A 16,187-nucleotide genomic window follows, 5' to 3' on the forward strand; every position below is an offset into this window, starting at 1 on the left:
TCTGTCAAATTCAGGTACCCGCTCCCCCCCCTCCCCAAAAGGTCAGCAGTCATCTCTATAAGGTCCCGCTGTAGAGCTGAGCGGCCGGCCCGGTATTCTGACACGGCGGCAGTGGAAATACCGGACCGGCCGCTCCATATTCGCTCCATAAGACGCACTGACATTTTCCCCCCCTTTTTTGGGGGGAAAAAAAGTGCGTCTTATGGTGCGAAAAATACGGTACTTCTAGGCTGTGTCAGAACTACCTTAGAATACAACAAGACGGAGGGCTTCAAATTATGCAATGGCCAGAACAGTCTTTGCTTTATTTTCAGAGTACACTAAGGCATTAACCACTTTACCTATAAGTATGTACCTATACGTCCTCTGGTTTTAGTGGTCCTTCCAGAGTCATGACTGCAGCTGCAGTCATGACCCTGGCTTCAGCCAAGCAATACTGAATACTGTAAAAGCAATCCAACAGGCTAAATTAGCTGCTGGATTGATTTTTCATGTGATAGAAGGTGGTAAAACTTTTGACCAATAGTGTATTTGTGGTCTATTTCCTAGCGACAATTTACTTGAGTGAATCTGCTCCCCTTCCTGGTGTCATTGTTCAGGAAACTATGCTTTTCACAAATGCCCTGTTGAAGCAAAAACAAATATATCCCACTCTATGCTGAGTGAGTAGTGAAAACATCCCAGTTGAACTGCCCATTTGACAAGAAGCACATGGGATCACAGCCTTTGTAGAAGTCCCTAGTCAAGGGTGTGTGGGAGTAATTTGGGTTTATTCCTTCAGAAGAAATACAATATTTGTTTTTCCCTGTTAAATAAGCAGATTAAGAGAAATCCTGTATGTCTGTAAAGGTTTGTTTAAATTGCTGCATGTGCATTTGTATTGAAACATAAGCAGAGCCCTCTCTTAAAGCATAAATCCAGCCAAAGTCTCCTTCAACATGGTAGAGGTTCAAAACAAATGTTTTAGCTGCAGTTGAGCTTTAAGATCATAATAGATCAGAGTAAATCATAGATCTTTGATTAACCACCTCAATACCACCGTACATCCTTGAACTGAGGTGGTTATACTGGGATCATAGTTCAAACTGCAACCGTGAGCATGTTCCCAGTATTGTTTATTTACATTAGGCGATTCCCTTCAATGTAAAAAAAAAAAAAAAAAATCCTAGCGGCTACATAGCCCGATAAGGATGCGACCGGCGGCACTAGCTTCCCTGGTCACATCGGGAGGAACGGATTATGTTCCTCCCACTGTGTGATGTCAGAAGCGACGATAGTTTTATTACTGGTTTCGGTCTGTTTGTTGCCACGCTATTACTGGCTTATGAAGCAGCAGATCCAACCCTTCTGTTTAATTTGCTGCTTTGGAGGCCAGAGGAGAGATCTGGGGTCTATGAGAAAGAAAAAGGATGGCCTATTCTATTACAAGGGGTATTCTATTGTAATTCCTCCCCCCACAAAAAAAAAAAATTTGCATTCGAAAAACTGTTGTCAAATACCGTGTAACAAAAAAATTGAAACACCTATGAATTTTATTTTCTAGGGCAGGGGTTGGTATCCTTTTGAGCATGGTGTGCCGAAAAACGTTTGGCGAAATTGAGAGTGCCGGTTATATAAAAAATGTCAACTTTATACGCTCAATCACGAAAAGGAATTTTTATACAGTAAATGCTGTAAACTATTTGAATAATAGTAATAGTGCTGTGAGGCAAGTATGGTAAGGTTGAAATGAATATGTCAACAGAGGGCTTCTGCGAAATATATGCAGATGGAAATGACGTGTGAGGAGATTGTGGTCACACTAATAAAGTTCTTCCAGATCAAACCCAATTGCTGCACCTTCAGACCCTAAATCAGCTCTCATCCCTGTACCTTCACAGCTCAGATCACCCTAATTCCTGCACTTTCAGGCCCCAGATCAGCCCCATTTTTTGCATCCTCACATCCCATTCTCCAGCGACAATTCCTTTCCCTTCAGGCCTCAGATCAGCCCCCATTCCTGCTCCTTCAGGTCTCAGATACGCCTCAATTTTTGAAACCCACAATTCTGATCACAATTTTTGCACCTCCAAACCTCAGATCAGCCCCAATTTTTGCACCTCCAAACCTCAGATTAGCCCCAAATTCCTGCACCACCAAACCTCAGATTAGCCCCAATTTCTGTACCCCCAGACCTCAGTTTAACCCAATTTCTGCACCTCCAGATCTCAATTTCTGCACCTCCAGATCTCAATTTCTGCACCTCCAGATCTCAATTTCTGCACCTCCAGATCTCAATTTCTGCACCTACAGATCTCAATTTCTGCACCTACAGATCTCAATTTCTGCACCTACAGATCTCAATTTCTGCACCTACAGATCTCAATTTCTGCACCTACAGATCTCAATTTCTGCACCTACAGATCTCAATTTCTGCATTTTTACAACCCAGATCAGCCCCAATTCCTGTTCCTTCAGGCCTCCAACCAGTATCAATTCCTGCATTTTCCCACCTCAGATCACCCAAATACCTGCAACCTTTACACATTTTATCTCCAATTCCTGCACCCCTACTTCTCATATCACCCCAATTACTACACCATCGCACTTAAGCTCACCCCAAACCACCTCCATACTTCTGATCATCTAATTAATGCACTTTCACACCTCAGCCCACCGCAATTCCTGCTCTTATCAATAAAAGATTGCTGTGGAAGGGGTTAATAGCCATTTGAAGACAAACCTTTTTTGGCTATATCCCCTCAAAGCTGAGTCAGGCGCATAGATGCTGAGGGAGAGGAATGTTAGGAGGGAGGGCAGATACACCAATAGTAAAAGCCTGGCCATGAGCCAGGTCAGGCTAAAAAGAGTACTGTACAACAGAGGAGGAAAAATGCTGAATATAATTACCCTTTCAAAGTGAAAACAAGCAGCCTGGGGAATCAGACTCTACACAGCTTCAGTGTGGAGAGAGCAATGCAGGCATCTACACCAGTGCGAATAGAGGTGGGTGGGCACCAGCTGCACTGCTTCCTCTGCTGGCCAGCTTTATTGTTTGGGAGGTGGGTCTCCCAGGACTCCCCTTGAGTGCCATCCTTAATGCGGTTGCGTACCACCTCTGGCACTAGTGTTGGGTGCTGCCTACCACTGCTCTTGGACTTCTGCTTAAAAATATATACTGTTTGGGGGCTCTGAGCAGTTTCCTAGCGAAAAATAAAAAGCAGGTTTTTACATGAAAGACAATGTCGGATGTCTTTGGTTTCTCAGCAGCTACGTTCCTGCTGTCTAATATCTTCTTGGCTATTTCAAAACACTTTTCTTACTCCATGTTTTGTACCTCAAATTTTATTTCAATTAAAAAAAAATGATTGAAAGTGAAAAGACAGAAATCTTAGAATTGGCCTGATAGGCAAGTGGTTAAACTATTGTAAACTAGAACTCAGATATGGTATGGGAGAGACAGATAGAATAAATGAGAAGATCTTAATGAGAGAATACAATACTATGGTGGTATCAAAGCCAAATTTGATGACAACACTGCTGTACCTTTTTCAGAGCAAAAGATGCTGTCTGACCACCTCGTACTTCTTTGACAGGCATGCGTTTGCGATGTATTGACTTCACTGCAATTGAAGTAAAGTTGCCAAGAGGGTCAGGTCCTAAAAGCAGAAGATCATTTAGCTTAATCAGTCCTCTTAATGTTGTTCCTGAAACCACTGTGCCCACACCCTGTGAAAAAAAAAAAAGAAATAAAACAATTTTCCAGGAGGAAAATCATAACTATAGTCTGTGCAGATTTTTTTTCTCTTGTGCTCGAATAAAAAGCTTACTGGTACAGAGTAGGTATCATCAATCTGGAACTCCGCAGGTTCTTCTTCCCTTGAACTGCATCGGGGAGACAGCAAATTGAGGAACATTTTGAGCAGATCCAAGTTTTCACCTGTTACATTAGATATTTGAAAGATTGGGCACATCCTAGGAAAGGGTAAATATAAAAAAATAATTTTACCAACCCATGAATAAGCTAAAATAGACCAAGTAAGAGGTTATAAATACGGTCTAAGAGGAAACAAAAATTTATTTTGACTTGCCTATGAATTCCATATCACGGAGTACAGTACTGGACACAGGCAACATGTTCATAGATGCTTGGTTACAGACTCGTACCATCAGGAGATTGAGCACTGACAAAGCTTTCGCAGACACTCCCCAAACATCTCCTCTTTAACCCTAACCCACTCTGAAAAACCTCAGTTTTGTAGCAGGCAATGTGTCAGGGCCTGTGTCCTGCACTGTACTCCAAAATATGGAACTCACAGACAAGTCAAAACCCTTTTTATGCTAACTGTACGGTACATAGCACAGTCAAAATATTCACAGCCCATGGGATGTCTCCTAGCAATGAAATCAGAAGGGTGGGCAAAAACCAGGCAAACTAGCTGGGCCAGCAAGCAAAACAACAAGGGTCAACACACCCAACATCAGCATGCTTCTGCAAGAACCTTTCAGCAGAAAGCTGCATCACAAAAAAGACTGCACATCCACCAGGTAGAACTTTGAAAAAGGAATGCACAGAGATCAAGGTAGTGGCCTCAAGAGGCTGGGCTACAGAGCCTGAAAGCCTAGGAAACTCCCACAGACTTAGTGGATTGGGCGTGTAAAAGAATTCACATTTCTTAGCTATCAAGCAATGGTGGACTTGGAAGCAGGGTGTCCCTTGCAAGGTTCTTGAGGACAGGACAAAAAGTCAGTATTCCTAATCGAAGCTATTGCTTTGAGGTAGATTATAATTACTCTGACTGCATCCAGCCAATGAAGAAAAAGTTCCTTTTGATTCTTTGGAGCAGAGCATAAGGATGGTAGGCCTATGTTACTATCTTGGCATTGTAAAGGAGGAGTATCGGCTCCTTACAAGGGAGCTGCCAACTTTGACATGTCCGACAGACGTGAACAACCAAAAAGGCAACACTGCAGGAGAGCTCATCTAAGGGTAGATTCCTGATGGTTCGCTCAGTCCTGCAGAAACCACTCTCTGAACCCAAGTTAAGATCCCAAAGAAGCATAGGCTGCTGCAAAGGGGAAGTTAATACAAGAGAGATTGGCACTTCTTGTACATGTACCTCTGCTTTAGCCATTCATGAGCTATACCAATACTGTAAGTTCATTTCTGATTGCTTTACTTTATTAAAACGTTATCACACTATTTGAGGCCTCTTCTCCACGGGCTCTTTATTTCTGGGGAGCGTGTAACTTTGAAGGTCCTGTAGCTGAGGGCCGTGCACAGTAAGATAACATCTGCAAGTGACATCTCTGGATCTATGAGACATCTCCTCCATGGACGGATGACATCTAGTGGTCGCTCTATAGATGACACCTACTTCAGTGGCTGGATACATCTTCTGCATGGACAGATGACATCTAGTGGTGGCCCTACAGATGACACCTCTCTGCTCCAGTGACACAGCAGCTGAGTACCAGGGGCAGGTCTTAAATGCCCCATGCGCTATCTGGTTAGTGCATGATTTGACTATTCTTATCACCACGGAAAGTCACTACTTATATCTTTTGCATATCAGACACTAAGCACTTTTGATGAACTCTCGCCGGCATTTTATTAATCCATTGACAATTAGTCATTTGTGTTTATCATATTTTTATATATAAAGTCACCATTCATGTAGCGCTGCAATTCTATTCTTTTAACATTTACTGTGGAGGTTCCCAAGGTGCCTTTTTTGTTGCCAGCAGCTACCATATCTTATGCACTGCGCTCGATTTTTATACATAAGTTTAGGTATGATAGATTATTCTAGAAGTGGCATTTCTTGCTTTTAGCAAGGTAGAAATGGTAAACCCAGAGACCTTCTCTCAAGAGCTGGGCTTCAACAGCCATGTTGTTACAGCCAAAGACTGAGAAGCAGGATGGAATTGAGGGCCATGAGAAAGCAAATATGGCCAGTTGGAGGGAGGCCAAAAGGGCATATGCTAGAAGTATGAGTATATCTGTGTACCAGGTTATTCTGGGCCAGTTTGCTACAAAAAAACAAAACAAAAAAAATATTAAGAAAACAAATTATATATATATATATATATATATATATATATAGCAAGAGATGAAGCCTGTGATTCGCATTACACCAGAGAAGACAGAATTCACATGGAGGTAAAGGCATAGGATTAGCCTGAACTGAGGCTAGAGAATTATCAGCATCCAAAGCCATCACTAGAGGATCCTTGATCCTGGCTACAATCAGGAGGTAGTTTGTTGTGAATCTGGAGGCTAGGAGGTCTATATCTGGAGAACCCCTTTTCTAACATATTGTCTGGGTTGAAGGGCCCATTCCTCCTGATCCAGGCGGTGGCGTATGAAGTATTCTGCCTTCTATTTGTCAATTCCTGGGATGTAGACTGCAAAGATTGCTTGACAGTGAGATTCTGTCCATATTGTGTGGCTTGCATTCATTGAGGTTGCATAATTCCTGGTCCCCTCCTTGATGGCTGATGTAGGACAACAGCCACGGCATTTTCTGTCTGCATCCTGATTGAGGTCTAGTGTGGCAAAGCCATCCTTGCTGTTTTGGGCTCGATGTGGATAGGAAGCTTGGCTTCCACCAGTGACCATGTTTCTTGGACCATGAGGGAAAGGAACATTCCTCCCCAGCCTGAAAGACTGATACCTACCACTGAAGTAGTATTAAATAAAAAAAACAAAAAAAAAAAAAAACACAACACCACACATTTATTAAACTGTAGCCTACCAGGTCTTGGATGCAGTTGGGTTTTTTTTTTTGTTTTTTTGTTTTTTTAAGACTTTTCCCCTGTTGATCAGGCAAATAAGTCTTATTTTTCACATTCTTTTAATGAACTAAGGCAGGTTGAGAAACCATTTAACACGGACGTGGGTGTTTAGAATAGTCAGCTTTTATTCTTTTGTGTAAAACTTTTATCGCAAAAGCAACAGTTGTAATAGCTTATAAAGTGTTAGCTAGAGTTACCTAGAAGAAGAATTAGAGCTTGCTGCGTTTTTCTGCACTGCAAATGCAGGTAAACATGCTGCAAATTCACTACAAAACACGCTTCAAATACACTGCACCCCTTAAAAAGAAAAAAAAAAAAAAATGTATTAATTATAACCTGTCCCTCCCCATTCCACTTCCTGGATCTGCATCTGGTATGTGTGGAGAGCAGTGTGCAGCCATATTAGCATACAGGTCATCCATGGATGCAGAGGACTTCCATCACAATGATCCAGCAGTACCCTGTGCTCTATGACCCAGACATGATCATTATAAAGGACAAGAGAAGAAAAGAGCAGATCTGGGAGAAATTTACAGCAAGAATTTGTTCACATTATAAAGAAATGGACAAAGACAGAAAGGAGAACACTGGCAAGTTGATTACTGGCAGGTCTTTATCAGGATAGCCATATCGGTCATGAAGTGTTAAATAACAGAGTGCAGTGATCACATGGACCCCTCTTCTGCCTGTACCAATGATGGGACATGCTTCTTTCTACAAACTACAAAGAAAAAAAAAAAACGGGCATCAAAAAGGAAATAGAAGCAAGCCAAGCTCAAAAAACATAAAAAATGCACTGCAGCTGCATGATAAATGCAGTGCAAAACACACGCAATTTCACTTTAAATGCATGTAAACATGCAGTAAAAAACATGGTTATGTGCAGTTTCTGGTGTGAACGGGCCCTAAGGCTGGCCTGAAGATTTCCAAGTTAGGTTTTCCTTGCTTGGCTCAACAGGAGCATGGGTAGGTCAAGAGAAGGAACATTTTTGTTAGAATAGTCAAGATGTTGTGTAGGACAAATACAGTCTCAAAAAAGGAGGCCATCATGAAGGTCTAGAGCACTTGTGGAAAATCTCATTGAAGGAGGTCTCTGATCTCAAATCTCAAGCGTGGGTTTGGAGAGGAAAATCTCTTTTCTGAAGGAAAATCCCTTCCTTGGGATGCAAAAGACTAAACTCAAGTATTCCAGGTGAAGGAAAGGCTGAAGAGCAGATTTTTGAAAATTGAACCCAACTAAACGTTTGGAGCACCTGAATTGTCCTGTGGACATTTGCAAACTGCTGTAAGAGAGAAAAGTTCTTTAAGAGAAGGTCATCTAGATAACCTGTGACCCGGATGCTCTGAGTTCTGAGAGCAGCAAGAAGAGGAGCTAGGATTTTTATAAATACTCAGAGTAGAGGTTGCAAGGATAATGCAACAAATATGAAATAGCTGTCTGCAACTGCAAAGAACAGAAAGCACTGATGCGGTGGATAAATAGGAATATGCAGATAGCCATCTTGGATATTTACAGATACCAGGATTCCCCTTTTCTCTAGTTGATATTTTAGAATTTGAAGGCATTTGTTGAGGGATTTCAAGTCCAGAATGGAACAAAATACCTCTGTTGGGCTTTAGTACCATGAATAGGTTTGAATAGAATCCTTTGAACCCATCTTGTAGAGGTACTGGCACAGTCCTCCCTGGGACAAGAAACAAATCTGGGCATTCTGGAAATGTGTTGGTACTTGGGTAGTTTTTGGTTGATTTGAAAAGAACTCCTTGTCCTCCAGTGCTGTAATTTTCCAGAACTGCAACCTAACTGGAGTGCCCAGAAGTACAAGGTGTTCAGTGCTCAGAGACATGGTCAAGGTAAGGAAGACTGAAACCCAACCACTACTGAACAAGACACATAAGTTGAAATGTCAAGACTGAGCCAAGAAACATCTGAAGACAGATTTTTCAAAGGTTTTGTGGACTGATGTGATGAAAGTGACTGTTGACTGACTAGATGGATTGGCTCCACTTTGACTCAAATGCCATGAAGATGGAGGTTCTGGTATGGTCTGATATTAAAGATGAGCTAGTTGGACCTTTTCGGGTTGAAGATGGATTCAATTAACTTCCAAACCTACTGCCAGTTTTTAGAAGACATTTTCTTCAAGCAGTGGTACAGGAAATTCTGCATCTTTCAAAAAGACCGTGATATGTATGTAGGACAATACTCCATCACATGCATCTAGTTTACAGTGTAGCTAGGCAGTAAAGGCTTTCAAGATGAAACAGACATGGCCCCCTTCCTCACCTGATCTAAACCCTATTGAGAAATTGTGGGCCCTTCATAAACTGGAGTTACAGTGAAGGAAAAAACAGTACACCTCTCTGAACAGTGTCTGGGAGGCTGTGGTTGCTGCTGCACAAAACGTTGACAGATCAAAAAAAAACTGACATACCATGAATGGAAAGCTTAGGACTGCTACAAGGTCACAGATTTTTTTTTTCGTCAGAAATTAGTGAATTTTGGTTTTAGTCTCAGTTTAACCACATCTCAACCACCCTATAGCAGAAATAGGTGGCAGGGGTGCCCAAAATCACGTATAAAATATTACACACACACACACGTGATTTTGTATTTCCAGATAAGGAGCGCGCTTGCCCTACCTGCGCCACCATTCATCACTGTCAATCACCGGGTCCCAGACAGTGATTGCCCACCGGCACCCGGTGATTACTGAGCATCTCCAACGGGGAGGAATGCTGTGTTTACCAGCAGTCCTCCTCCCTGTCGGCTCGGGCACACTGCTTTGAAAGGCTGTGCACAGCAGCGCCATCCAGAGCAGTGTGCTTACAGTAAAGCACCAAAACACCGCCCCCCAGTAAAACACTCCCAGCACAGTTAACCCTTTGATCGCCCCTCGTGTTAACCCCTTCCTGCCCAGTGTCATTAGTACAGTGACTGCTTTTTTTTTTTTTTTTTTAGCACTGATCACTGTATTGGTGTCACTTGGGATGTCAGTGACACCAAGTCAGTTCCCCCCAGTGTCAGAATGCCCGACGCAGTCCTGCTATAAGTCGCTGATCGCTGCCATTACTAGTGAAAAAAAAAAAAAAGAAAAAAATTTCAGTAACTATACCGCCATTTGTAAACGATATAACTTGCACAAACCAATTTACACGTATTGGGATTTTTTTTCACGTAAACCAATTTACATGTGTTGGGATTTTTTTTTTTTTAGCAAACATGTAGCAGAATACACTTTGGTGTAAAATGTATGACAATTTGGATTTTTAACTTTTTTATTGGACATGTTTAATAGCAAAAAGTCAAACGTTTTTTTTTTCTCAAAATTGGCAGTCATTTTTTATAGCGCATTAAAAAAAAAAAAAAAAAAAAAAAACACACGCACAAAATGGCCTGGTCAGGAAGGGGGTAAATCCTCAGGAGGGCAAGTAGTTTAGTTGCATAATTCTGCACACTAATAGATGCCCAATAAATGTGCACCCATATATTCTAAGCCAAAATCTCACCTTTTACTTTCTTAAATATTCAGGTTTGAGGTCTATTAACATTTTGGATTGACTGAGAGTACCGTAGTTCAATAATGAAATCCTCGAAAATAAAAAACTTGCTAATTGTGCACACAGTGTATATCCTCATTCTCTTCTAGGCCTGCCTTGTCTAAAGGCATATTAGCATCCAACTCCGGTAGAAAAGGGGCATAGTGTTTTGTAGCCCTAGACAAAGTTACCTATATTAAAGAGGAGTTCTCGGCCCCCCTCCCAAAAATTTAAAAAAAAGTCAGCAGTTATAAACACTGTGGCTGCTGACCTATAATAATAGGGCACTTACCTGTCAAGGGATTCTGCAGTGTCCTCACCTCGAGCAGATTGTTTAATTGGCTGTCAGGTGCTGGTACCGCAATCTTGACTAAGGGAAACTGGCAGTGAAGCCTTGAGGCTTCACAGCCGGTTTCCAACTGTGCATGCGCAAATCATGCTGCACTCTATGAATGGGTCGCAGTCCTCTGGGACTCATGGAATGTTCCAAAGGCCTGCGGGGGGGGGGTGGGGAGGTTGGGTGTTGGCGAACTTCCGGCTCAGTTCACCGTGGCCGCTGTCAAAACCAGGTACCCACTCATCCCCAAAAAAGGTGCCAAATGTGGAAGTGGGGGAGGAGGAAGAGGCAGAAAAATGGTTCCACCCACTTTAGGTGGAACTCCGCTCTAAGGAGTTAGTTATCTGACAATTTGCGACATAGATACAGAAAAGTCTACTTTTGTCAGGTAGGTCACTTGTTGCATGTCATGCAAGAATCTGATACTGGTGTTAAAAATTGGTTCCTGCTCTGGTGCAAGGGAAGCATCGTCACTATGGGGTTGAGTGCTGTGTGGGCCTTCAGCAGAGTGAATGTTCATATGAGATTTAGCCTTGGGTACAGAATATAGGGTAGGCATGTCCAGAAAAGGATGCAGCAACCTGGGAATGGACCATCCTGTAACCAATCCTTGTGGCGAGAGGGTGGAAGAAAGTGATGATAAAGTGTGCAGCCAGCGGGGTGATGTTACACATTGTCATCCACACAAGACTAAGTTGCCCGTTTGTACAGTAACAGTGACCCAGTCTTTCCTGTCCACAACGCTATATAAAATCAGGCTTCTCCAGTCATGGTAGGCATTCCCGAAAATGGGTTTTCAGGATCTGGGTTCCATAGCGATGAACCATGGCCTGAATCTATAGCACCCACTGGCTGATTGCAATGCTGTGCAGAATTCAGTACCCACAGCAACACTACTGGCTATCCCCATGGTGTGGGGCCCCAGGTACAATTACCAAGATTTTAACCAAGGCTGCACTGACGCACTGCTTTTAATTTTTGATATATAAAAGGCACTGAAGTAGAAGAGAAACAAGAGATGAAGAATCCAACATAAAACAAAAAATGTAATTATTTTTCCCCACAGAGGATGTCCATCACCTTAGGGCACTAGCAAATAAATTGAGGACTCGTGGAGTTGGGTTTGAGTTATATAGGAGGCGTGGGGAGGTTGGTGGGAGGGGGTTTAGGGCATCAGGCTAAACCTATAATCTATGAATACTTTGCCAGTGTCTTGTATTAAACAATGATATACCGTACATACAATATATTAACTGCAATACACCATTTTGTACTATGTCACAAAAACAATTTCATCATAAATGATGCTTATTAGTAATCAATAGGTCTAAAATCACAATAAAAATATTCTCCATCATCCATGATTAAGCATCAAAAACTTGATTGTCCAGATACATTTGTGCCAGAAAAGGACTACTTTTTAAGCACAACTGCTTACATTATAAAATGCAAATAAAGGATTTGACTTTTTTGGATTACAGTATGGGACAAAAAATGTTTAATCTTTATTATGAGTTACATGCAACTACCTTCAGGTGACTGGATACTGGCAAAAGACAAGGCTGCAGGGACACCTCTGTTTATAACCCCTCCCATTCCCAGACTGCTCGTTACAAACTGAGGTTGAGGCTATCATAATAGAGGTCTCATACTGTAATGTAGGAAACAGATTTTACCGGCAAGTTAAAAATCCTTGTTTCTGAATTGCACAGTATGGAACACAGGATGTTTAGTCTTTACAATGGGATGTCCAAAAGCATACCAACTGAGGGGTGGGAAAGAAAGCAAGAGCCATGAGGCCCACAAAACAAACAGTTCAAGAGAGGCACAGCTTGTAGCACCTTAACGCCCAAAACTGGCATCTCAGGAGGCCCGAAAATCCACTTGGTAGAACTTAAACGTTACCTGAAGCGCAGGTGTTCGCTTTGCAAATCTGAGACAGATGCCTGATCCTGAAAAGCTCAAAGCATAACAGATTTTATAGTGTGCCTAAACAGGGATGAATCACAGCCAATGAGGAGACAGCAGAGTTCAGCGCCGAGCTGTGCTAGAGTGTGAATGGACATGCAGAGCAACTGCTTGGGAGCGAGCCTGCTCAGGTGGCCCCCATAGCATGCACTTCGCAAGAGGGAGGGGCCAGGAGTGCCGGCGGGGGACCCGAGAAGAAGAGGATTGGGAGTGCTCTGTACAAAACCACTGCACAGAGCAGGAATGACAGGTCAAAAAAAATAAATAAATAAAAAAATCTGCATTTATCATGTTAACCTTTTCTGGGGAGAAGAGTACTCTTGCCTTCTAATCTTCTTGACATACATATGCAAGGAAGTACGGAACAGGCATTCATCTTTAAAAAAGGGTAAAAGTTCAAGGTGCTTCTTGTACAGGAGATCAGCTGACCAGCATTTATGCAAAGGATTCTGTGCATATGGATGGAGAAAGCCCATCCTGGAAAGCTGACTAAGTGTGGCCACCAATCTGTCCACACAGAAGTGTATGGGCATAGGTAAAGAGTTTGACTGCAGACGTAGGCATGTTATGATGGAGTTAGGATCTTGGACCATGCATTAGTCCAAACAGCAATGGACTATCGGACTGCCAACTGCAGGCTTCAGGACAGGGCCCGGTAAAGAGAAAAATGGCCTTTAACCTCTTGTCCACTGGTTTCTGGAACACAAGATTATCCTCAACAATGTCATGAGAAATGGCAAGACCTACCATATGAATTGCCCACCTTCACAGAAAGCTTTGCTTAGCAGGATATTGCTGAGCAGATCTTCTCCTAAATAGGCCAGTCTCCAAAAAGGGCAAGCTCCACCAGCAAGAGCAGTATAAATCTTATCTGGTTTTGTAAAGCTTATCTGGTTTTGGCAATTTAATGGACCATATGCTGGATATCTTCGGGTGAGCAGACTTAGGCTGCTGTTAATGCTAAGCAGAAGCTTACCACATCAAAAAGGGTAGCCATGGTATCCTTAAGCCTGGATGAAACCATCCTAAACCAGGTTTCTTGGAGAGGGATCACCCGCAGTTTCTACCTCCTCCTCCGGGTGTCCAACTTCAAAGCAAAGTAAAAGATAGATTCATGTGGGGAAGACCAAGAAGGCACAAACAGTGACCACTGCCATCAATGGCTTCAATAAGGCCTGAAATTCTGCCCACATTTTGACATAGCAGAAAATTCCTGCCTGCATAAGAAAAAAGTTGGTATGGTAGATGAGTCGGCAGAATGGCAACAGATTAGGAGCAACCATAACAATAAAAGGGTACTATAGCTCTGAGTGGATAAACTACCACCCCTGTTGGAGCCAAGTGCTAAGCCTGAGCTAGCTAATCCACCTAACCCTTTTCCTGTGCACTACTAATCTGTCTCGTTCTGAAAAGTGTTGTCTTCGAAAGGGTTCTCATGACCCCCACTGGAGACAGTACACACAGGACTAAACCCTCCTATCTTTTTCAGCTAACAAAGCTGCCATCTTAACGTCTGTTTGTTCACGTGCAGCACCACAGCAGTTGACGATTAGTCACAACACCAACTATTTGATGGTTTGACAGTTTGGATGAGCAAATATGACAATTATATTCCCATCATGTTGGGAATGCTTTTTTTTTTTCTTAAAACAGTTTAATCCTGCTTTAAAGCAGAACTAAACCCATCAATTTAAGTGGTTGTAAACCTCAGATATGAAATATAAAAAACATATCCCTCTATAGTGCGTGCTTGCCTCAATCCTGAGCACTATATGTCATTTGTCTGCTGCCACGCTCCTCTGCTATCAGCATGAATCACTTCTGACAAGTTTGCCTGACACCAAAAGAGAAAAATGGCGATGGGGACTGACCTCCAGCAGACTAAAAGCCTCAGCTCTGTTCCTCTGTGCCGAGTGAAGGAAGGGAGGGGAGGGTGTCCCCTCTCTCAAATCTGCTCTCTTCACCACCAAGTTCTGCAGTGTGTAATTTCAGCGCTTCACTCTCTTTTTCTGAACTCAGACAAACGTTAAAAATTCAACATTTTGAACAGGTGCCAAGAAGAGAAGACTGCATATAGACAGGTACAATGTAGGATTGGTTTAATCTGAGGATTATGAGGACAGTCACTTCACTGGGTATATTTCTGGGTTTGCAACCACTTTAAATCCACCAATTTAACTGTTACATTCAAGGTTAGCCTTGAATGATACCTTGTACAGTTACTAGTGTGCTCGTCAACTCTCAACCAGACTGAGAACGCAGGTGTCATAGCAGATAACATGTGCAACGTCATGGCAACTTCAGATCAAATGGAGGCAAAGATGGAAGTTCCTTGGCTATAAAGGATAAAAGGGTTTAGTTCTGCTTTAAGCTCGCTGTATTCAATTTCATAATGTACATGCATTACAACAAGTATGCTTTTTCCTTAATGAAAACCACATTTGCATCCGAATTTCATTCGAGAAAAATGTTCCATTCACTTTTGATTTACGCGTCACTAGTTGAAAGACTTACTTTGAACACTAACTATTAGAAAATAAAATGAACATCCCACAAAAAAATTTTTTCAAGCAAAAATCTACTGGTATATTACGGTCAGCCAGCACCATGCTGCCAAAAAGTAGGAGGTGAAAACTGCAGTGGTCGGAATTTCTTTTTTTAATATACATAATTATTTTTTTAATGTACTAACCAGGACATTGCCCCATATAAAAGATGTCTTTGCCTTTAATATCACATCATAAACAGACTAATGCGTGGCCTGTCTTATATAAAATTGTAGAATGTATTAAAAGAAACCACAATTTGTCATATGACAAAAGTTATTTCATCAATATGCAAGTTTTAACTGTGTTCAGTATTTTATCTCATGACAATTTTCTCATAAATGTGACCAAATCACAAGCATGAATATTGCTAAAGTATAAGCTACATTGAAAAAAAAAATTCACAGACGTATAAAATATAAAATAAGCTGTGCAAGCCATTTATTTAGCCGATACAGGTAATCAGGCTTTTAGTGAACTGAAATAAGATTTGTAATATGAACAACCAAAGTATGGTAATGAAAATGGTATGCGTTATGCTTTAGTAAATGGTTTCCAGTAGGTTTCTTAGGGGTCTGCTCTAGGTGGGTGTGACCCTGAGTGCATCAATACATCATTGAAGCTGGAAAAAAGTAATTGTAAACATTTTAAAGTCCTTTTCTCAAAAATTGAGGCACACAACTTGAAATTAAGCAGCTCAGGGTCATACCCCTGCCTACAGGGAAAGTGGACACTAGGCACACAGAAAACAGAAGACCAGCCCCTAGAGGCTTTAGCCCACTCCTCAACTGCTCAAATGCAGCACACAATCTAAAGAGACCGATAGCATGGGGGAAAGGAGCAAAGTCATTTAACTCCAAGAAAAGGATTTTATGGGGAGTACAAAAATGACATCTGAAATCACCATTGTGGGACAGAGCTTTAAATAAAGAAAACTAGGAACATCCAAAAGCATGCCAATACAAAAAACACTTGTATTTGCTGGTCCAAACAACTTACTTCAATAACAACTCCAGTGG

At 41.9% G+C, this 16,187-nt stretch overlaps 1 protein-coding gene across 2 annotated transcripts in view; it reads right to left on the minus strand.

Moving 5' to 3' along the window:
• Positions 1-16,187, minus strand: part of GTPBP1 (GTP binding protein 1) — an 88,020-nt gene that overhangs the window by 31,579 nt on the left and 40,254 nt on the right. For both annotated transcript variants that reach the window (XM_089681979.1, XM_089681978.1), the window contains exons 7-8: positions 3,810-3,954; positions 3,526-3,708 (exon numbers count right to left, since the gene is read on the minus strand). In XM_089681979.1, coding sequence (XP_089538105.1) covers positions 3,526-3,708; positions 3,810-3,954 — 328 coding nt within the window. The remainder of the gene's footprint in view (positions 1-3,525; positions 3,709-3,809; positions 3,955-16,187) is intronic.

This window comes from Staurois parvus, unplaced genomic scaffold (assembly GCF_062004578.1).
Source record: "Staurois parvus isolate SC_StPar_1 unplaced genomic scaffold, SC_StPar_1.0 ptg000282l, whole genome shotgun sequence".
Lineage (NCBI taxonomy): Eukaryota > Metazoa > Chordata > Amphibia > Anura > Ranidae > Staurois > Staurois parvus.